The sequence below is a fragment of the Spea bombifrons genome, chromosome 13 (genome assembly GCF_027358695.1).
Source record: "Spea bombifrons isolate aSpeBom1 chromosome 13, aSpeBom1.2.pri, whole genome shotgun sequence".
NCBI lineage: Eukaryota > Metazoa > Chordata > Amphibia > Anura > Pelobatidae > Spea > Spea bombifrons.
This window is the reverse complement of record NC_071099.1, coordinates 2,175,862-2,198,706: the sequence shown is the minus strand read 5'-3', so window position 1 is coordinate 2,198,706 and position 22,845 is coordinate 2,175,862. Positions and strand designations below refer to the sequence as shown.

Below are 22,845 nucleotides of genomic sequence, written 5' to 3'. Positions count from 1 at the left end.
GACCGTCAGCCCAGGGTAACCTTTTTGGAGACTCTTTTGTGAAAGAGTGTCACAAAGTTCTTGTGTGAGGAACCCAGAATGCAGGAAGGCACAGAAGTATCAAGAATCGTCAAACAAGCCAGGTCAGGAGTGGAGAAGGTATCGAAGTCAAGAACAGGCACAGGTCAGCAACGGAGAGGCAATCAGGTAAGTATAACTTCTTAAACAACTACTCAGCAGGAACAATAACCGAGCACTGAATAGAAGTCAGTGCTCGGCTTTTGAATCTGCCGCTCAGACCAGGCTCCGCCCCCAGCAGGTGACGTAACGTTAGTTACGTTACGTCGTCTCCAGGGAGGCAAGCTATAAGAGAGGGGGCGTGGTTCGCCCCCGTACGTACCGCCCATCATTTGCGATGGGGATATCCTGCAGGACCTGCCCCGGGTGCTTGCTGGCTGCTGGCACCTCGAAGCAAGGTCCCGGAGCTGCGGGAGAGGTGAGTTTCGAGTACCCGCTAGCCGCGGGTACTCGGGGGAACTGCTACGTTGCGGTCCGTGACGCGGACCGTGACAGGCCCCCCCCCTAAGGAGAGACCTCCGGGCTCTCAGGGGACCAGGTTTTAAAGGATGAAGTGAGTGGAACTCGTGAACCAACTCATCTGCATGAACCTCTTCAGCATTCTCCCAGGAGTTCTCGTTGATCTCATATCCTTTCCATTGGATGAGATACTGAAGACGACCCCGAAATCTCCTAGAATCCAGAATCTGTTCGACTTCGTATTCTTCAGCATCATCAATAGAAATAGGAGCCGGAGGATCAGGATGTCGGCCCGGAAAAGGATTGGTGTTCCAAGGCTTCAGGAGGGAAACATGAAAAACGGGGTGTATTCGCATCGAACCAGGTAGTTGTAATTCCACAGCAGCAGATGAGAGGACACGAATAATAGTGTATGGACCAATAAATTTAGGTCCCAATTTCTTAGTAGGACATGATAGTTTCAGATGAGTAGTTGACAGCCACACCTTGTCCCCAGGTTTGTATACAGGAGCAGGAGAACGATGGGTATCAGCGAACCTTTTATATCTTTGTTGAGCCTTGGTAAGTGTGCTGTGCAAGGATTTGTGGATGAAAGGCTGTGGAGAGGGAGCGATGTATGTGAAGCTCATCACAAAAGGCTTTCCAGAATCTGGATGTAAATTGAGTCCCTCTGTCTGACACAATATGTTCTGGTAGTCCATGCAATCGGAAGATCTCTTTTACAAACAACACCGATGTTTCGTCTGCTGTAGGTAAGTGTTTGGTGGGGATGAAATGAGCCATCTTCGTAAATCTATCAACTACGACCATAAGCGTGGTGTGTTGTTTTGATGCTGGTAAGTCTGTTATAAAATCCACGGATATATCTGTCCATGGTCTTACGGGGACCGGCAGAGGACACAGGAGGCCGGCAGGTTTAATATGAGAGTTCTTTGCTCTGGCACATATAGTACAAGAGATTATGAACTGTCGTACATCCTCTTGAAGCGTAGGCCACCAGAACTGTCTCCGTATAAGATCCGTAGTTTGAGTGATACCTCCATGTCCAGCTGCAGGAGAGTCATGAAATTGTTGTAGTACCTGTAGGCGTACCCCAGGAGGAACATAGAGCAACCCATTGTGGTAGTAGAACTCTCCATCAGGGTGCAGCTGTGAAAGTTCAGAGGGATCCATGTTCGCACAATGTTGACGGATGAGATCCCATAATGATTGCGTGATAGTCAGAAAATGACCTGCTTTCAATACAGTGTCTTCCACTTGTGGATGTGCCGTAGGTACTTCAAACATGCGCGAGAGAGAGTCAGCTTTGGTGTTCTTGGAACCGGGTCTGTAAGTTATATGAAGCTGGAATCGAGAGAAAAATAAAGACCATCTGGCCAGTCGGGCTTGAAGTCTCTTGGCCGTTCTGAAATATTCCATATTTTTATGGTCAGTGTAGACCGTTATGGGATGAAGTGCACCTTCCAATAAATGTCTCCACTCTTCTAAGGCCATTTTCATGGCCAGCATCTCTTTTTCTCCCACACCATAATTTCTCTCAGCAGGGTTCAAAGTTCTGGAGAAAAAAGCAATCGGGTGAAGTTGATTGTCGGTGTCATCCCTTTGGGACAGGATAGCCCCCACAGCAGAATCAGAGGCGTCCACCTCCAGTACATAGGGCCTTTGTGGCACAGGAAGAATCAATATTGGTGCTGTGGTGAACCGTTCCTTAAGGAAGTCAAATGCTCTCTGAGCAGCTTCCGTCCAACAAAACTTCTTTTTAATGGATGTGAGAGATGTAATAGGTTGAATGACCTTTGAAAAGTTCCTAATAAACTTCCGATAGAAGTTAGCAAATCCCACGAATCTTTGCACACCTTTTTTATCCGTGGGAGGTGGCCATCGTAGAATAGTAGCTATTTTCTTAGGATCCATCATGACTTTAGTAGGTGTTAAAATAAAGCCCAGAAATTCCACCGATTGAGTCTCAAACACACATTTCTCTGGTTTGGCGTATAATCCATTTGCTCTTAGTCGCATCAATACTTTAGACACATGTTCTCTATGTGTTTGTAAGGAGGAGGAGTATATCAGGATATCATCCAAGTATATCACCACGAATTGATCCAACATGTCTCTGAAAATGTCATTCATGAAGTGTTGAAAAGTGGCAGGTGCATTACATAAGCCGTATGGCATCACCATATACTCGAAGTGCCCATATCGTGATCTGAATGCTGTTCTCCACTCATGACCCTTTTTGATACGAACCAGGTTGTATGCTCCTCTTAAATCAATCTTCGTAAATACTGATGCTGAGCTAACACGTTCCATCAACTCCTGTATTAAGGGTAAGGGGTATCTGTTCTTTATGGTTACATTGTTCAGTTCTCTGTAATCCACGCAAGGTCTTAATCCACCGTCTTTTTTAGGTACAAAGAATATACCTGCTCCAGCAGGAGATGTGGAGGGTCGTATAAACCCTTTGGCAAGGTTCTCATCTATATATTCCTTGAGGGTGATGAGTTCCGGTTCAGACATAGGATAAATTCTACCGAATGGAATGGGTGCACCTGGAAATAGTTCTATGGGACAATCATATTCCCTGTGCGGTGGAAGGCAGTTTGCTCCCTTCTTTTCAAATACATCGGAGAATTCGCGGTAATGAGATGGAATCTTGGGGACGGGTAGAGAACTGTAGTCGTGAGCCACATTGATAGACAGAGAGGAGTTGCGATAAACAGAATCTTTATTAGCACAGAAGCGCACAGAGCCCTTCTCCCAGTTGACAACAGGATTATTGGTTCTTAACCAGGGGAGTCCCAGTATAACATGGAAAACTGGAGAAGGAACCACATCAAACACAATATCCTCACTATGATCAGGAGAAATATACATGCGTAGTGGTATAGTCTCTTGGGTGATAGGACCTGTCTTCAGAGGGCTTCCGTCTACTAGTTGAATGGATATCGGGGTGTTTTTCTTCCGGGTGGTGATTCCAAGACGTTGAATGAGCTTGGAATCCAGTATATTGCTGCTGGCCCCTGAATCAATCATGGCTGCCAAAGCGAGGGTTCTTTCTTTCCACTGTAAGGATATGGAAAGGGACGGATGGTTTGAGAAATGTGGAGGTCTTTTACTGATATAGGGAGAAAATAAGGGTTTGAGCTTACCCTTTGTAGAACGTGCTTTGGTTCTGCATTCGTCGACGTAATGGCCCTTGCCGCCACAGTAAAGGCACAGATCAAGAGTTGTACGACGTTCTCTTTCCGCTGTGGATAGAGGACCTTTGATAAGGCCCAATTGCATGGGTTCTTCAGGAGGTTCCTTAGAACTTGTCTTTATGGGAGGTCGCAGGGTAGGCCATGAAGAAGAAGGAGTCGTAAGCCGTTCCGCCTTTCTTTCCCGAAGTCTCCGATCAATCTGAATGGAGAGTCTGGCAAATTCATCGAGGGAATTAGGAATGCTGGTGCGTGCCAATTCATCTCTGATGTTATCAGATAACCCCAACCGGAATTGATCATGTAACGCTGATTCATTCCATGAAGTTTCCATGGAAACACGTCGGAATTCAGCTATATATTCTTCTACTGGTCTTTTTCCTTGTTTGAGAGCTCTCAATGTACTGGTAGCAGAGGTGGTCCTAAAAGGGTCTTCATATAGAGCATCCATGGCTTGGCGGAAAGAAGCCCATGTCTCCAATATAGGACTGTTGCTATGCAGTAGATGGTGGGCCCAGAGCTGGGGTTCCTCTGCCAACAAAGCAATGACCGTGTGAATTTTAATATAGTCTGAAGTATACGTTCTTGGTTTCAAATTAAACATTATTTGGCATGATGTCATGAACGTAGTGTATTTCTTGCGGTCACCAGCGAATTTTTCAGGCATAGGTATAGGTGGTTCAGGGGCGGACGCTCCCTGAAAACCCAAATTTTCTTGACTCATAGAGGGAGCCTGAAACGGATCTCCTGGAATATTAGGATTGGACTGCAGGTGGTGCATCTGTTGTCTGAGTTGATTTTGTCCTGTCTGGATATCTTGCAGAGATTGAGTAAATGTACCCATCTGCTGGGTAAGTGCAGCAACAGCTTCAGCCAATCCTGCGGGTTCCATAAAGGCTCGGTTATTCTGTCACAAAGTTCTTGTGTGAGGAACCCAGAATGCAGGAAGGCACAGAAGTATCAAGAATCGTCAAACAAGCCAGGTCAGGAGTGGAGAAGGTATCGAAGTCAAGAACAGGCACAGGTCAGCAACGGAGAGGCAATCAGGTAAGTATAACTTCTTAAACAACTACTCAGCAGGAACAATAACCGAGCACTGAATAGAAGTCAGTGCTCGGCTTTTGAATCTGCCGCTCAGACCAGGCTCCGCCCCCAGCAGGTGACGTAACGTTAGTTACGTTACGTCGTCTCCAGGGAGGCAAGCTATAAGAGAGGGGGCGTGGTTCGCCCCCGTACGTACCGCCCATCATTTGCGATGGGGATATCCTGCAGGACCTGCCCCGGGTGCTTGCTGGCTGCTGGCACCTCGAAGCAAGGTCCCGGAGCTGCGGGAGAGGTGAGTTTCGAGTACCCGCTAGCCGCGGGTACTCGGGGGAACTGCTACGTTGCGGACCGTGACAAAGAGTTAGGGAAATTCGTTAATACATTTACATCATTTGATAAAGCAAAGTCATCTCTTAAAAGAGTGTTTTCCCAGAAGGTTTTTGACAGGGCTGGTAAAGGAAGGAACCGCTTTGCCGGCAGATCCATGTCTTCCCACAATGTGGGCAGAGGTTCCAGAAACTATTGGCAATCCCAACATCAACAAGAACCACGGGAGAGAAATACATTTCTCCAATCTAGAGGGATTTCCTGGAGACAGAGAGGTGGTAGACGGTGGCAAAAGCCTAGATCTTTTTCAGGTAAGACCTCAATTTTCTCTATTTCCTCAGAGAGTGGGGGGCAGACTAATCCATTTTTTCCATCAATGGTCTATGATTTCTCAGGATCCTTGGATCCTTCAGACGGTCAAGGGGTATGTTATAGGTTTCATAGAAATTCCTGTACAACCCTACCCACCTCCCCCTATTTCTTTCCAAAAATCAGACATTCTAGCTATAGACTTAGAAATTCAAAATTTATTGCACAAAGCGGCTATTGTTCCTGTTCAGTTTTCTTCCCCAGGTTTTCTCAGCAATCTCTTTCTAGTAAAAAAGAAAGATGCAGGTTACCGTCCAGTCATAAACCTCAAAGATCTGAACAGATGGGTTACCTATCAACATTTCAAGATGGAGGGTATTCACAATCTAAGAGACCTTATCCTTCCAGAAGATTGGTTAACGAAGATAGACTTACAGGACGCATACCTGACGGTTCCTATACATGTGCCGCACCAAAGATTCCTACAGTTTCAATGGAAGAACGTCAAATACCAATTCACATGTCTACCATTCGGCCTAACATCAGCCCCTTGGTGTTTCACAAAGTTAATGAAACCAGTGATCTCCCTGTTAAGAAGCAGAGGAATTCGGCTGATTATCTACCTAGACGACATTCTCATCATGTCTCAAAGCGAGCATCAGGGACGAATTCACACTCAATGGACCATCAAAACTCTTACCAGCTTGGGTTTCGTCATAAACCAAGAGAAGTCGGTGTTGATTCCTCAGCACCAATTGGAGTTTCTCGGGTTTTCCGTAAACTCCATACATGCTTCGTTAAGTCTTCCGACCTCCAAACTCAGCCTCATAAAGAAGGAAATTCGATCAGTTCTATCAAAGGGTTTAGTCTCATTGAGAAAAATTGCAAGAATTATAGGAATGCTGTCAGCTTCGATTCAAGCTATTTTCCCAGCGCCTCTCCACTATCGTGCTCTGCAAAGGTTCAAGAACCGTCATCTCCAAGCAGGTCGAATCTACCAAGACCTAGTACCTCTTACGGTCGAAGCAAGAGAGGAACTTCTTTGGTGGCTGAAACACGTAGATGCATGGAACGGCAAGGCCATTTTCAGTTCTCTTCCGGACATCGTCATAGAGTCAGACGCCAGTCAACTCGGTTGGGGAGCGCGCTGCGGATATCGAACAACGGGAGGCAGATGGTCTTCTCAGGAAGTAGATCTTCACATCAATTGCCTGGAGCTTCTAGCGGGATCCTTTGCCCTAAAGTCCTTTGCAAAGGACAAAGTGAACTGTTGCGTGTTACTCAAAATGGACAATGTATCTGCGGTAAGATACATAAACCGTCTGGGGGGTACTCGCTCGAGACCTTTGACCGAATTGGCAAAAGATTTCTGGCATTTTTGCTTGGATCGTGGCATCACGATTCAGGCAGAATATATTCCAGGTCTTTTGAACACGGTAGCAGACTGGAACTCCAGATATTTAAAGGATTCCAGCGACTGGAGACTGCACCAATCCATTTTCCAACGACTAGCGGATCTCTGGGGCCCCTTCCAGGTAGATCTGTTTGCGTCCAGGTTGAACGCCCAATTGCCCAAGTTCTTCAGTTGGAGACCAGATCCGGAAGCCCTAGCAGTGGACGCTTTTCTGCAGGATTGGTCTCGGGATCTACATTATGCGTTCCCACCGTTTTGCATGATTCCCAGAGTTGCATCGATGGTCAGAACACAGAAGGCTACCATAGTCCTCATCACCCCGTTATGGCAATGAGCATAGATGCCCCAAGATTACTTCCATCCTTTCCGGATCTTCTACTCAACCCTCAGGGAGAATCTCATCAACTGATTCTAGACGGATCACTTACCTTAGTGGCATGGCTGATTTCGGGAATCCCTCATCTATCGAGGGACTTTCAGAAACAGCTACCGACATTCTATCCAATGTTAGAGCACCAGGTACCAGGGCAGTGTATGCATCTGCCTGGAAAGTATGGTCTTGCTGGTGTTTGGAACGGGGTCTGGATTCCGTTCGAGCAGATGTAGTTCATGTTGTAAATTTTTTGGCATCTTTGTTTGATAGTGGTAAAGCCTACAGAACTATCAATCTATATCGCTCTGCGATCTCGGCACATCATATTTTAGTCAATGATGTGCCTATAGGCAGACATCCTTTGATATGCAGGGTCTTAAAAGGTGTTAAGATTCAAAATCCTCCGGTTCCAAGGTATATGGAAACATGGGACGTTACCATAGTTCTTCATTTTATCTCCTCATGGCCTGCGAATGATTCTCTTTCTCTAAAACAATTGTCAGCAAAACTTACTATGCTTTTATGTTTAATTTCGTGTAAAAGAGTATCTGATGTCAAGGCTCTGGATTTCAGTAATAAATCTTTTATTCCTTCTGGTGTCACATTCTTTATTTATCGTCGAACTAAGACTTTTCTCAGATCTGTTTTCTATCCTAGTTTTCCTGATCAACCTCACCTCTGTGTTGTGCAATGTTTACGTCATTATCTAGACAGAACTTTGTCTCTAAGACAATCTTCTTCTTCTCAACTTTTGATTTCCTACCGTAAACCTTATGCTCCTGTTTCATCGGCCACTCTGGCGAGATGGATTAAGTGGGTTATGCAATTAGCTGGTATTGACACTTCACTGTTTAAACCTCATTCACTCAGAGGTGCTATGGCTTCTAACGCTTTTTCCTCAGGAGTTCGTTTAGAAGATATTCTTAGAGCAGCAGACTGGTCCCGGGAATCTACATTCAAACAGTTTTATTTTAAACCTGTATTGCATGCTTCGACTTCTATGATTCATTGATATGTTTCTAATTGCTTTAAACTTGCATAATATGAAGCCTCCTGTCTTGACATAAAATTGTGTGATTTTGCTAACTTTGTGACGCAAAATAATGATTTTATTAAAGACAGGAGGCGAATATTATCCCTCCCTGTTTAAATTGTTTATTAACCCTCCCTTCTGCTATTGTCATTAGGTTAAATTTGCCGCATTTGCCTTCAGCACCGCAGAGGACGACTTGTTCTTCTGGCATCTGGGGGCTCCTGTTGTCACCGTTCCGGCTGTTATTTGCCTTCCTGACAAAGAATGTGGTTGTGGCCCTGACGATCTTCAGTTTCCACTTTCTGAACCTTTAAGATGCAGAAGTTCAAATTTGGGGACTATGTTACGGCAAGATCAGCTAAGAAAGAGGATTTGGCAGTTACTCAGGGTCCTTATATATACTCTGCTGTTGTGCTATTGGTGTGATGTTCAGTTTTCTGTTAACTGTTTCAGTGCTGTAATATTTTCTTTGCTGCTATTTGGGAGTAGTAAAGAGAGATTTGCATAATATTCGCCTCCTGTCTTTAATAAAATCATTATTTTGCGTCACAAAGTTAGCAAAATCACACAATTATATTGCAATAATGATATTGATAAAAATGTTGAATATTGTTTTTCGTGTAAATGTAGGGATATACATATGCATTGTCTATATACTACCATTCAAAAGTTTGGGGTCACTTACACCCATTGTATAGCACTATGGAATATGATGGCACTATATAAAACAATAAATAATAATAACTTGGAAATGTCCTTGTTTTTGAGAGAACCAAATTTTGTCCTTTAAAATTACATGAAATCAAAAATACAGTGCAGACCATGTTAATGTTGTAAATGTCTATTGTAGCTGGAAATGGCTGATTTTTAATGGAATATCTTCATAAGCGCTTTAACAGCAACCATCACTGCTGTGTTCCAATGGCATGTTCCAATGATAATCCAAGTACAAGTTTAAAGAGCTAATGGATCATTAGAAAACCCTTTTCCTATTATGTTACAGCTAGAATTATACATAATATACATATAGAAACAATATATATAGAGAGAGATATACAGATAGATACACAATATACCGTATTGGCTCGGATATAGGCCGCCCCCCTATATAGGCCGCACCCTAAAAGTTTGGTGCTTTTTTAAAGAAAAAGTTTTTTTCTTTAAAAAAGCACCAAAAAAAACATGCTGCCACTCTGTCCCCCCCTCGAGATATGCTGCCACTGTCCTCACTCCCCGAGATATGCTGCCACTGTCCTCCTTCCTCGAGATATGCTACCACTGTCCTCCCTCCCCGAGATACGCTGCCACTGTCCTCCTCCCCCCGAGATATGCTGCCACTGTCCTCCTCCCCTCCCGAGATACGCTACCACTGTCCTCCTCCCCCCCGATATGCTACCACTGTCCTCCTCCCCCCGATATGCTACCACTGTCCCCCCCCGATATGCTACCACTGTCCCCCCCCGATATGCTACCACTGCCCCCCCCCCCGAGATATGCTGCCACTGTCCTCCTCTGCCCCCCCCTCCTCGACTTACCGGAGCAGACTCCTGGGTGTCTTGCGGGGCCGCACAAATGATGTGCAAATTATGTGTAGGAGTCCATGGGGTGCATCATTTGGACAGCAGAGAGGGCCAATGTTCCTTCTCCAGTTTTTACAAAAGACGGGATGTCTCTGCATTATACAGTCCAGAATACTTTGGAAGTCTGTATCAGGTATAGGTGCTGGACTATTGAACCCCCTGAAAGCTCACTATCAGGCAGGGGCGTATCTAAAGTATTTGGCCCCCGGGCGCATCTTGTGTGTGGCACCCCCTACAAAAAAAATAATGTTGGTAAGAATATCTATTTCGCAAATTTTTAAACTGTATTTTAACTGGAAGAATTGAAATCTGCAAAAAAAATTAACTTATAAACAAATTAAATAAGTTTAAATAACATTTACTGAACAGATATGGTACAACATAACTCTATATACTGTGCTAGACGTTGATGGTGGTACAGCGTATTGCCCATCACTATACAGTGAGCCAGACGTTGACGGTAGTGCAGCATAACCCTTATCACAATACACTAAGTCAGACATTGAAATGGGATGCCACTGCCCCTTTAGCAGGCTGTCATGTTCTCTCAATTTTTGACTCATTATCTGAGTTAACCCCTTCTCTCATTTTGGCTTGTATATTAATACTTACTCACTTTTTTTATAATAACAATATATTTTTTGATCACTTTATTGTATTATATAGGGAATTTCTCTGGGGTGTTTATATACACCTCTTTAAACTTATATCAGTCGCTGTATCTTTGTATATTATGTTTTTCGTGTGCACGTGTAAATAAAAACACAAGTTACTACAAATCAGTGTTCCTGAGCCTCACTGCCCTAGAGGACCGTGCTTAAGATCCTATTAAGTGAAGTTGCTGTTCATGTTGTCATTGTTTATCAATCTTAATGACATAAAAAGTTATACATTTATTCCACCAGTGGCCTACCCAATCATTCATACATAGACATTGACTTGCTCTATCCACTAATGAAATAGTATTTGTGCTTTTTTTTTTTTTTTTTAACAAAACACTTTTTCAATGATTTAGATTTAGACAGAAATACCACCAATTATCTGATTAAACATAATGTTTTGAAAAGAAACAGTTGTAGTTTTTGCATATTATGTTAGAAATAGTATATCATTTAATGATGAAAAAATCCCACATAAGCATTCAAAAAGAAATAACCACTGCTAGAAAAAAAGTCAGCTTGGGCAATTGAGTTCTTTCCTATGTCTTTTATTCCATAAATCTTGTAGATGATGTCTTGCAGCAAAAACTGCTTGGTTCGGAGAACAAAGGTCAATATTAACCCCTTTTTTTACTTGTAGTACACTTTGGGACAAAGGCTGTTTTAACATTTTTGAGGTGTTGCTGTTTAGTTGTAATTTTCTTCTTTCTACAGGGCTTCCTGTAGATACAATGTTTATATAATATCATCAAATATACTATAAGAAATGATAAAATATGGTTTTATTTGATAATATTTTACTCATCTGCAAGAACAAAAGAAAAACCTGCTAAATAGAGTCTAATATTTGTCTTTAGAAATACCCAATTTTTTAAAAAATATTTTTTTTTACACATTATAGGGTGACAAGTAGCATATTGCTATTTCAAAACTATTTTTTTCAAATATGGTCATACTGCTCGCATGTCTTATTTGGGGCATCTTTACAGCTGGACACTTCAGTTTGCCCTATTAAACCATATATGTTGCAAACACTCCAGGGAATGCTAATATTTAACTCTTTCCATGCACTAATTCTACCACCAGCCTTTGTCAAACTTTATGGTACAATTGTTTGGGGGGGGGGTTTCCACACACATTTTACTTTAGGTATGAATGTACAGCTCCTGGTATGTGTCACTGTTAAACAACACCTCAATGTGTATCCAGCAACATCTTCTGAGCACAGTGATACCACCCATGCATGGGTCTATTGGGTTGTTTGTGGGATAATAGGCCACATTTGAGAGGTGTGGAATTTTCAAATTCAAATTTGACATGTTAAAAATTATGCCTCCATGTCCTATTTGGGAGATCTTTGAAGCCGGCCAATTCAATTTAGCCCATCAAATAATATATATTTGAAAAAGATACCCCAGGGTATTTAAAATCCCAGTATTTTAACTCTTTCAATAGATACATTTTACCACCAGCCTTTGTCAAAGTTTGTGGTAGCAATTTTATTGTGTTTCCCCCAGCACACATTTTACTTCAGGTATGAATTTACTGCTCCTGTTGTCAGCAACATCTCCTGTGTGCAGTGATATCACCCAATGTTGGGTTGTGTGCGGGGTATTAGGCCCCATTTGGGAGGTTTGCATTTTTCAAATTGGAATTTTGATATGTTGAAAATTCGGCCTCAATATGTTTTTGGGACATCTTTGAACCTGGCCGCTTCAGTTCACCCCATCGAACCATATATGTTTGACAAATATACATCCCAAGGAATTTCAAATGCTGGTATTTTAACTTTTTCCATGAGCACATTGTACGACCGGCATTTGTCACAGTTTGCCATAGTATTTTCTTTAATGATAACATCTTCTTTTACAATAACATTTGTAGGATAGGAGTATCAATGTGGGAAAAGACAAACATACTATTCTTTCTTCAGATAACCATGATCAACACTTCTCATATTTAAAATGCTTCAAGTCCTTTGAAATCAACCATGGTTTTCTGAAGAAAGAATGAGATGGTTCTTCTCTCATATTTTATTTTGCAGGACTTTAAAAGAATGTTATCCATTTGTTTGATGTTTGAACGCTTTTATTGCCTAGTTTTTAGCGCTTGGATTATCATTCCTTTTGAATTTGGTCTGTTTTATATGTTAAGGCTAGATAATAAAGCCCACAGTACTGCAGACACAGTGAGTGGGATGATAATTCTTACATATGAAAAATCTTTTTATAAACTGTTTTACTTGAGGTTACCAAGAACCCCGAGTGAGAGTATAATACTTCACCATGAGTGCCTTTTCACCTGTAGCTTTAGAGAACCGAGATAAAATTGTCTAGATTTCAGGGCAAACATATTCTAACTGCTGACCCTGACCTTTGTTTCTGCACACTGCAAAACTTAAAGGTTCTGGAAATTGCATTTGTATCAAAATAAATGGAAAATTAATATGTAATGGTGCCAAATCAACATGGCATCCATGCTACTGTAAACAATACAGTCGCCAGCCACAGTTGTTGTATAATTGACATTACCTGGCGTTTGCAACAGTGCGCAATTATGACTAAATGTTCTTCAGCCTGAAGGGCTGACCGTGGTATAATGCCAGGAACATTGGCTCAAGGAAAAAGGGCAAAATTCCAGTAAAATTGTTTCTAGGGCTTGACACTGATTGATAGCACTTCCTCCAGGGAGTCCCTCCGTGTCCTGCAACATTGACTTGCACCTCCATGCTCCTTCCAACATGGCTGAACCAACACCAAAAGGCTGACTAAGATAGTCCCTTGTGTGTCTTTTGGCTCATTTGCAGTTTCCTGTGATTTTTTTAAATTCCTCTTCACCTTGACTTGTTGTCAGGATTCCACCCTGTCAGTCAGGACTCTGTATTTATTTTACTTTGTGTCATATCAGCGGCAGCCCCTAGAGCCCTCCTGTGTGTACACAGTACCCTGTAGGCTAACGAGCAGACCAGCTGCCTCTGCTTACCTGGGTATAACCCTTCTCACTCTGGAGTACCCAGACCTAATCAGTGCAACCAGCTGAGCTTCATTGACTGGACTGAGTCTTGCTATTTCTTCTGCCCTGCCCTTCGTTGAGGGCCTTTGCATTGAGGTTATAGGACCGCTTTTCTCTGGCCTGGTACCTGATCCTGACTTGTTACTGACTTCCTGTGTACCTGAGCCTGTAGTGTTCCTACCTTCCTGTGGACCTGATCCTGACTTGTACCTGATCGTGAATGCTTCCTGCCTTCAGCCCTGTCAAGTCGGCTTCCTAGCTTATGCCCTTCCAAGTGGGCACCCTACCTTGTGCCCTTTCAAGTGGGCACCCTACCTTGTGCCCTTTCAAGTGGCCTTCCTGCCTTGTGTCCTGTCCAGTGGGCTTCCTGCCTTCTGCCCTGTCCAGTTGGCTTCCTGCCTTTCTGCCCTGTCCAGTGGGCTTCCTGCTGTGCGCCCCTCCAGAGGGCTTCCTGCCATACGTAAGTTTCCCTGCTAAGAGACTGTTTAACCTGTATTTGCTTGTCCTGCCATAATATACAATACATAGCATTACCTAGAATTCTGCCTGCGGTGTATGCCTTTGTGCGTATCTGTCTTATCCTTCGGTTACCATGCATCGCTGTGTAGACAGAACCCCATGTATCCCCTGCAATGAGCCTCCTACCCAACCTGATAACCCAGGCCCTGACACTTGTTTTCCTTTACTCTTGAACATTTCCAGTCCTGACCTCCACTTTCTTTTGGTAAAAAGATACAGTGCCCATATTAATACTTTAATAGTTTTTTTTTTATTATTTTTTTACTTATTTCTTGGAACTGCATGGTTCCCCTTACTGTGTCATGGTGTGAGAACTTTTTTACATTTTCGCACATTTTTAATCTTAACAATTTTTTTGGTATATTAGTTAATTTTACTTATCGCACATTGACTAGTAAGCTGGGCACCATTGACCTGCATTGACTTGCAGCGCCTGGTCTGAATGGACCCTCTGGAAACACTTTTACTTTGTGCTGGCACTCCATCTTGTGAGAGGCAGTATGTGATCGTTCTCAGGGGCTCTGAGTTTTTTTTAATGTTGATAAATCCCAATGCAATATTGAGGCATTTCAGCAACACCAGCTGAGCTTAGGAGGCCCTGCCATCAAATTCCGTAGCGCTGTACAATGGGCAGATGATGGGCCCCTTCACTTCTGCTGCTCTTCCCAATCACACAGTATCTCTTCTGGGGGTGTGCCCAAAAAGGAGCCTAGTAAATTTCATTCACCACTTGCCTTTTGCAAGATGCGGGGTCGGTGAATAATGACATTGATCCTAAACCATAGCAGGTATCATCAGGGCCGGCCCTATAATGGGGCAGACTGGGGCAATTGCCCCAGGCGGCACTTTAGAAGGGGCGGCACTTTGCCGCAAGCGCTTTTTTTTGTTTGTTTTTTTTGAAGCGGAGGAGAGAGAGAGAGGGGCACCGAGTGGTTTTCGCTTACACGCTCGGCGCCCCTCTCTCTCTCCTCTGCGGCGAGTCTCCCTGTTCGGTCCCGGTGCCGGCTTGTAATGCAGCGCGCCGGAAGTGACGTCAATTTCCGGCGCTCAGCATTACAAGCCGGCACCGTGGCAGAGCAGGGAGACTCGCCACAGGACTGTTTAAAGGTAAGTACCGGGGGGGGATCGTAGATTATGGCGTCGGCGAAGTTTAAAATGCCGCCCCCCCCCCCGGCGTCGGCGGGGGGGGGCGGCGTTTTAAACTTCGCCCCAGGCGGCGTTAAGTCTTCGGCCGGCCCTGGGTATCATGTATGTCTTTTTTTTTTTTTTTTTTTTTTTTTTTTATTTTATAACAGAGAATAAAAAGACATTAACATACAAACATTCATCCTGATAATGTACAAAACAGTACAAAAAAGGTAAAATTAAAACATTCAAATACAAGACAGTATCGAGACCAAGTTGTTTACCATATCGGCTAGGGGGGAGAGAAGAGAGGGAGGTATTAATAGTATATGTATATTAGCATAGTAAATTAACTAGCATTGCCAAGGTTATATAATAATGTGATATGTATAACCGTTTCCAGAAAGCCATCTTTTCCATGGAGACCAAATAGCTTCATAATATTTAATATTATTATGTTTTCGATAGAAATACTTCTCCATTGTATACTGGTAATTTATTTGGGCTATAACTTGGGGCCAAAGTGGTGACTGATCTAATTTCCATAGTCGAGCTATACAGATTTTGGCTGCTGCCAAGACATTAATAGCCAAGTACAGTTTCAGTTTGTTTTTCCAAGGAAGATCAATATGGAAAAGAAAAGTTTGCGGATTCAAAACCATGTCTATATCAAATAAACTCTTAAAAAGTAAGACAATTTCAGATCTAAGATTTAATAGCTTATCACACTCCCACCAAATGTGTAACGTTGAGCCCAGTTCTAGTTTGCATCTCCAGCATATGTTGGAAGTAGTATTATGCATTTTATGTAGTAAGGTTGGCACATAGTACCATCTGTGAAGGAGTTTATAGTACTGTTCTTGGAGATTTATACAATGTATTGCTTTTCTTACTTTATTCCAAGAGTCGCACCATATATCAAGAGAATAGGAGACGCCCAGATCTCTTTCCCATTTCAGAATAGTGTTTGGTTTATCTAACACTTGCTCTTGAACCAACAGATTTCTTAATCTCGTAATTAAGTTTTTTTTGTGGTGAGCATTTATGAACCTATCTAAACTAGTCGGAGAAGTTAATGGATTATTTTTAATAAAATTTCTAATTCTTAAATAAGAAAATAATTCTTTACTTGGTATGTTATACTTAAATTGAATTTCGTTAAATGAAACCAAATGGGAAAAAGTGCTTATGTCTGAAATTGTATCAATACCCTGGAGAGACCAGGATTTTAAATCTATGTCCTTTATCATATGTTGTACCGCTATCAACGGAGATGATAGCGAACAGAGTTCCGTATTACCAAATTTTTCCTTAAAAATAATCATGTTACTTAATATGTTGGAAACAATTGGACTAAGAGAGTTTAGTCTATGTATATCTTTTTTATTAAACCAATATAAAAGGAATGGGTCTAGATTTTGACAATTCCACTTCTCATAGTTGTACCAAGGTAGTTCCGAATTCCGTTTTATATCCCAGGCTATAAAATGGTTAAATAAACAAATTTGGTGTAGGATACGCAAATTGGGGAAATTAAGTCCAGAACTTGAAAGGTTTCTGTTAAGAATGGAACGTGAAATTCTAGATTTTTTACCCATCCATACATATGATGAGAACATTGTTTCAAATTGTTTTAGAATTTTCAGTGAGACTGATAAAGGGATGGTTCTAAATAGATAAATCAGTTTTGGTAAAATATATGACTTTAGAATATTAAGTCTGCCCATCCAAGAGATTTCTAGGTTCCTCCATTGAGAAAATTGATTTTTAAAGGAATCTAGAAGGATCGAGTAATTATTAGTTTTGATAGCAGAAAGATTCTGATATATTTTAATACCCAAATAGTCAATATATTTTTGGTTCCAAAATATTGCAGATTTATTCTTAAGATGCTGAAATCGAGATTGTTCCATATTGAACTCAATAATTTGTGATTTATCTAGATTTAATTTGTAGTTAGAGTACAATGTATATTTATTAATACAATTCAGAACATCCGGAAGTGAGTTTTCAGGTGAGACTAAGGTAAGTAAAATATCATCAGCATATAAAGAAATTTTATGCTCGTACGGACCAGTATTTATTCCTATGATTTTATTCGATCGACGTATTAGTGTCGCAAGGGGCTCTATTGAGAGAACATATAGTAAGGGTGCTAGAGGGCACCCTTGTCTTGTTCCGTTGTTAATAGGAAAACTCGTAGAGTTTAAATTGGGTCCTGAGATTTTTGCATATAAATTCTTATAAAGTGCCATGGTGAAAGTTAGAAATTGACCAGTCAAACCAAAGGTAATTAGTGTTTGTTCTAAGAAAGGCCAACTCACGCGATCAAACGCCTTTTCGGCGTCGAGCGCTAAAAAGATGGCTGGCGTTTTATTTAAATGTATCTCATGAATTAAGTTTAGTATTCTACGCGTGTTGTCTTCACCGCTTCTGCCCAGGAGGAATCCTGTTTGGTCTGGGTGAATTAATTCACCCATAACGGAACTAAGTCTATCAGCCAAAATTTTAGAGAATATTTTAATATCTAAATTTATCAGTGATATCGGACGATAGTTCGTCACTTTAGTTGGATCTTTCCCGCTTTTCGGAATAGGAGTGATTATAGTCTGTAACATCTCAGATGGAAAATTATTCCCTAAAGATATTCCATTAAATAGTCTTAGTAATAAAGGAGAAACAATAGATTCCAAACTTTGAAAAAAACGAGACGAGAATCCATCTGGGCCTGGAGCTTTATGCGAGGGTAGATTTTTTATAATTTTACTTATCTCAGATAAATTAATCGGTAAATTTAATTTTTGTAGATTTATCTCAGAGATTTTTGGTAAGTCAAGAGTGTTAAGAAAGCAATTCATTTGCATTTTATCTTTCGTTAATACTGGTAGATTATATAGTGTGTTGTAATACTCTTTGAAGGCTTCACTAATTAGTTTTGGAGTTAAAAATGTTTTCCCATTTGATACTATCTTATTTATTTTATTTTTAACGTTTTTATTTTTAATTTTATTCGTTAGGTGTTTGCTAGCTTTATTGCTGCTATAATACCACTCTTGTTTCAGAGATGTTAAATTTCTGTTAATCTTCTCCGTTAATCTTTCGTTAATCTTAAATTGGATCTCCTTAATTTCATCGTAAATCTGAACTGAAGGGTTTAATTTATTAACAGCCTCTAACTGTGCTAATTTAATATAGAGGTCAGTAAGAGTAGCCCCTTTCAATTTCTTAATATATGCACCTTGTTTTATAAGGTGGCCTCTCATAGTGCTTTTAAAAGCGCACCATAAGGTCGCATCTGAGACCGTACCATTGTCATTCATCTCCATAAATTCTGTAGCTAGCCTTCGAAGTTGTTCGCTAAAATCTCGGGAGGACAAAAGAGTTTCGTTTAATCTCCAATTAGATCTTGTGTTAAAGTCTTCATTATTTTTAATTTTTATAAAAATGGGTGCGTGATCTGACCAAGATAGGTTTCCAATGCTAGAGGAATCACAACGTTCAATAGACTTAATATCAGTCAGAAACATGTCAATTCTTGAATAAGAATGGTGTACAGCAGAATAATAAGTAAACTCCTTCACAGATGGATTCTGTGCCCTCCAAATGTCATATAATTTGTTTCGAGCAAGACAAAGACAAAAAGCTCTAGCCAAAGATTTCAAAGTTGAATTTGGATGTGAGCCATAAGAAAAGCTTTTATCTAGTTTAACATCTGAAATACAATTCATGTCTCCGCCTATCAATAAAAAACCTTTTGTAATATTTTGAACTCTGTCTAAGATCTTTTCCAGAAATTTTACTGTGTATACATTAGGAGCATATATGTTAACGAGTGTATGTAATACATCGTTCAATTTACAAAGAAGAATAATGTATCTTGCCTCATGATCATTTTCCAGATATAGCTGTTCAAATTTAATTTTTTGATTTATCAAAATTGCAACACCTCTTTTTTTTGTCCCGGTTAAACTAGCTTGGGCAATAATAGGAAATCTCTTATATTTCCAACAATGAAAGTCATCCGTCTTCCAATGAGTTTCTTGGACTAAACATATATCCACTTGCTCTCGAGTTAACATATCATATAAAAAGCCTCTCTTATATGGAGAATTTAATCCTTGGCAATTAATAGATGCTAATTTAAGTGTCATGTATATTAAATACTATTACTCCCTCCTTCTCCCCCCCTAGATCTGGTCTACCGCCAAAACATAAACATAAACATACACAAAAAATCAAAAACAATACATTTACATCCATACAAGTTACACATGAAAATGATTCATGCATTTGTTGCCCCATTTATTGTATCGGGCTATATTCATGCGTAAGTGCCGACGAGTGGAGACATCGCAAACATGAGGTTATATAGAATAAAGTAAACAAATTAAATATACTTTAAATAGATATTAAATATATAAAAAAAAAAAAAAAAAAAAAAAAAAAGAGAGAAAAAAAAAAAAAAATTATATATATGTATATAGAAATAATGAAATAAATAATTCCGTTCCATTTCATGTGTGAAATCTGTTTCGTGGTAATAAATATATACTAATCCAACCTATAATAAAGTGCCTGTAAATAAAGTGACTTTAGTGCAGAACAATTAATATCCAAACATGTACATTCATCTAATTAAGTCCTGTAGCACTAATTAGTCAAATATTATATTACAAAAAAAAAAAAAATAAAAAATAATAATAATAAATAAGATAGGAAATAAATAGATAAATAGTTATTTAATTCCCATTCATCTTAAATCAGTGTACAAAATAAAAATGCTGATAATAAAAAAAAAAAAAAAAAAAAAAAACTAAGTGCCTTTTTCATGAATAAAGTAACTAAAGTGGAAATCAAATGTTGTTCAGTGTATATAAGTGCAATATTTGCACAATATATCTAATCCATAATAGGTAGAAAGTTTAAATAAATAAATATTTCCATTGTACGTAAATTAATGTGCAAAATCACGTAATATAATAGTAGCAAGTTCCACGGAAAAAGATAATAAATATATAAATAAATAGATATTTCCATTCTTCCTAAATTAATATGCAAGTCACATAATATGATGGTACTAAACACCTATATAAAAAGAGGTCTATTTCATAAGTATGTGCTTATCAACTAGCAGAAAAATACAATTTCCACAAGTAAAGTGACATTAGTGCAAAAACCATTAATATTCAATATGTATGAGTGCAGTACTTGCTCAATATATCTAGTTGACTGAATTTGTGTAAATAAATTATAAATAAATAAATACATAATTCACATTCGACATGAATTAGTGAGCAAAATCACTTAATATATTAATATGAAGTATCTGAGCAGATAAAATTCTAATTCATAGTAATAATAATTAAATATATGCTATTTAAGCGAAGCTAAAATACCATTTCCGCGAATAAAGTGTCTTAGTGGAAATCGATTGGTGTTCAGTACATATAGATGCAGTGATTGCACATTCAGATATTGTTCAGTATATATAAATGCAATATTTGCACAATATAACTAATCCATAATAAATAGAGATGTAAATAAATAAATATTTCCGTTGTACATAAATAATGTGCAAAATCACATAATATAGAAGTAGCAAGTTCCAGAGAAAAAGATAATAAATATATAAATAAATAAATATTCCCATTCTTCTTAAGTTAGTGTGCAAATCACATAATGTGAGGATACTAAATACCTATATAAAAAGAGGTCTATTTCATAAATATGTGCTTTTCAACTAGCTGGAAAGTACAGTTTCCACAAGTAAAGTGACATTAGTGCAAAAACCGTTAATATTCAATGTGTTTGAGTACAGTACTTGCTCAGTATATCTAGTTAACTGATTATGTGTAAATAAGTTATAAATAAATAAATACATAATATCTGTTCGACATGAATTGATGTGCAAAATCGCTTAATATGTTAATATAGAATATCTGAGCAAATAAAAATTTTAATTCATAGTAATATTAATTAAATATGTGTTAATTAAACAAAACTAAAATACCATTTCTACGAATAAAGTGTCTTAGTGCAAATCAATTGGTGGTCAATACATATAGGTGCAGTAATTGCACGTTATAGGGAAAAAAAAAAAAAAAAAAAAGATAAAAAATAAATAAATAAATAAATAAATTAATAAATAGATAAATAAATAAATAGATATTTAAAAAAAAAAAAAACACATGATGCATATAAATTGTGTAAATAAGTTTGCTACTCAGAGCATTAATGCCGTTCAGTTGAAATTAAAGTGGTTAAAAGGTCGTCAAGTTCAAGAGGATTATTAATTATATGCGGTCCACCCTCTTTAAACACGATCAGTTTAGAGGGGGAACCCCATTTATATCTTATATTCAGGTCACGGAGTTTCTTGACACCTATAGAAAATTGTTGCCTGAAGTTACGTGTCGCTATGGAGAAGTCTGGGAGCAGTCTCAATTCCCTGTATTGATCCATTTGTGTTTTGCCTTTATTAAATTCTTTTATAAAGAGGATCTTAAAGAGTATATTATTAAAGCGGACCATTACATCTCTGGGGGTCTCAGTGTTCAAATCTTTCGGCTTCGGAATCCTGTGGAAATTTTCAAATGGTTGAATGACCAAACAATCTTGTTTTGTAAAAATGGATACCAAACCATTTAGATATTCTTCTAGGTTAGTAATATTTTCAGAGATCCCTCTAATCCTAAGATTTTTACGCCTTGATCTGTCCTCCAAGTACGTAAGCTTCATTTCCATAGATTGAATTTTATCCTTCAAAACTTTAGTCTCTTTTCTAGCAGTACCCAATTCAAGCTGTAGTGACTGAATAGAATTTGCCTGAGAAGTGAGTGTGGCCAGAATGGAAGCAATATCCTGTTTCAGAGAAACTGTGTTGGATTTCATTTCTGCCGTAAGTTTTAAGTATAAATCATTTATGTTTTCAATTTTGGTGGAATAAGTTATGTCAGATTGTATAGTGTCTGGACAAATGTCCAGGGAGAGGTCAGCTGAAGCATCCAAGGAGTCCTTTGGAGGGCGTTTGGATGTATGAATAGCAGTGGATGTTAAGGATTTAGGAGAATAGAATGTCGTCAAGACTTTAGATTTGTCCAAACTTATCCTCCTATCCTTTTCTCTTTCCTTTTCTCGATCTTTTTCTTTTTTGGGCGGCATTATATCAATTATATCTTTACCCGCCTTTTCGTTTCGTTTCCTTAATTGTTTGTTTCACCTTATCCAGTACTCTTTAGATATATTATCGGTTATATTCTTCTTTATTTCTCCTTTGTATTGTGTGTGTTCGGCTTTCCACTCCTTCTCTGTCCTCCCTCCAGTCTACAATCCGTCCCCTCTTTTCAAAAATATTAATTTTCCTTCTCAGCTTTATTAATTTGTATATTTATACAGCCCTTAGTCTTCAATATATCTTCAATAATATCTTCAATAAGTAATATTTATCCATATAATCGCGTATTAGCTTTGTAGACGGCTATATTGTACCAAGACCAAAATCAATCAAATAATAAAGTTCCGAATAGATCAATAAATAGAAAGAAAAAATCAGTGAGATCACTTATCTTGATAAGTGGGCCACGTGTACAGAGGGTCCATACTTCTGAGTTTTCAATGGCGTGAAGACGGCTTTAGAGACTCTTGGAAGTCAAGGTGTCCTGCCCAGCATGAGAAGCCAGAGTCCGCACTTTTAGGGGAAGTAGTAGGAGGGAGAAAAAGCACCGCGAAGACAGC

The 22,845-nt window shown here is 39.4% G+C and overlaps 1 protein-coding gene across 1 annotated transcript; it reads left to right on the top strand.

The window, feature by feature from the left end:
- The first annotated feature begins 4,221 nt into the window (after nt 1-4,221).
- Nucleotides 4,222-7,144, top strand: LOC128471763 (uncharacterized). The gene is made up of 4 exons (XM_053453740.1): nt 4,222-4,269; nt 4,540-4,763; nt 4,989-5,398; nt 5,661-7,144. Exons 1-4 carry the CDS (start codon nt 4,222-4,224, stop codon nt 7,142-7,144), a joined length of 2,166 nt encoding a protein of 721 aa, XP_053309715.1.
- Nucleotides 7,145-22,845: the final 15,701 nt, after the last annotated feature.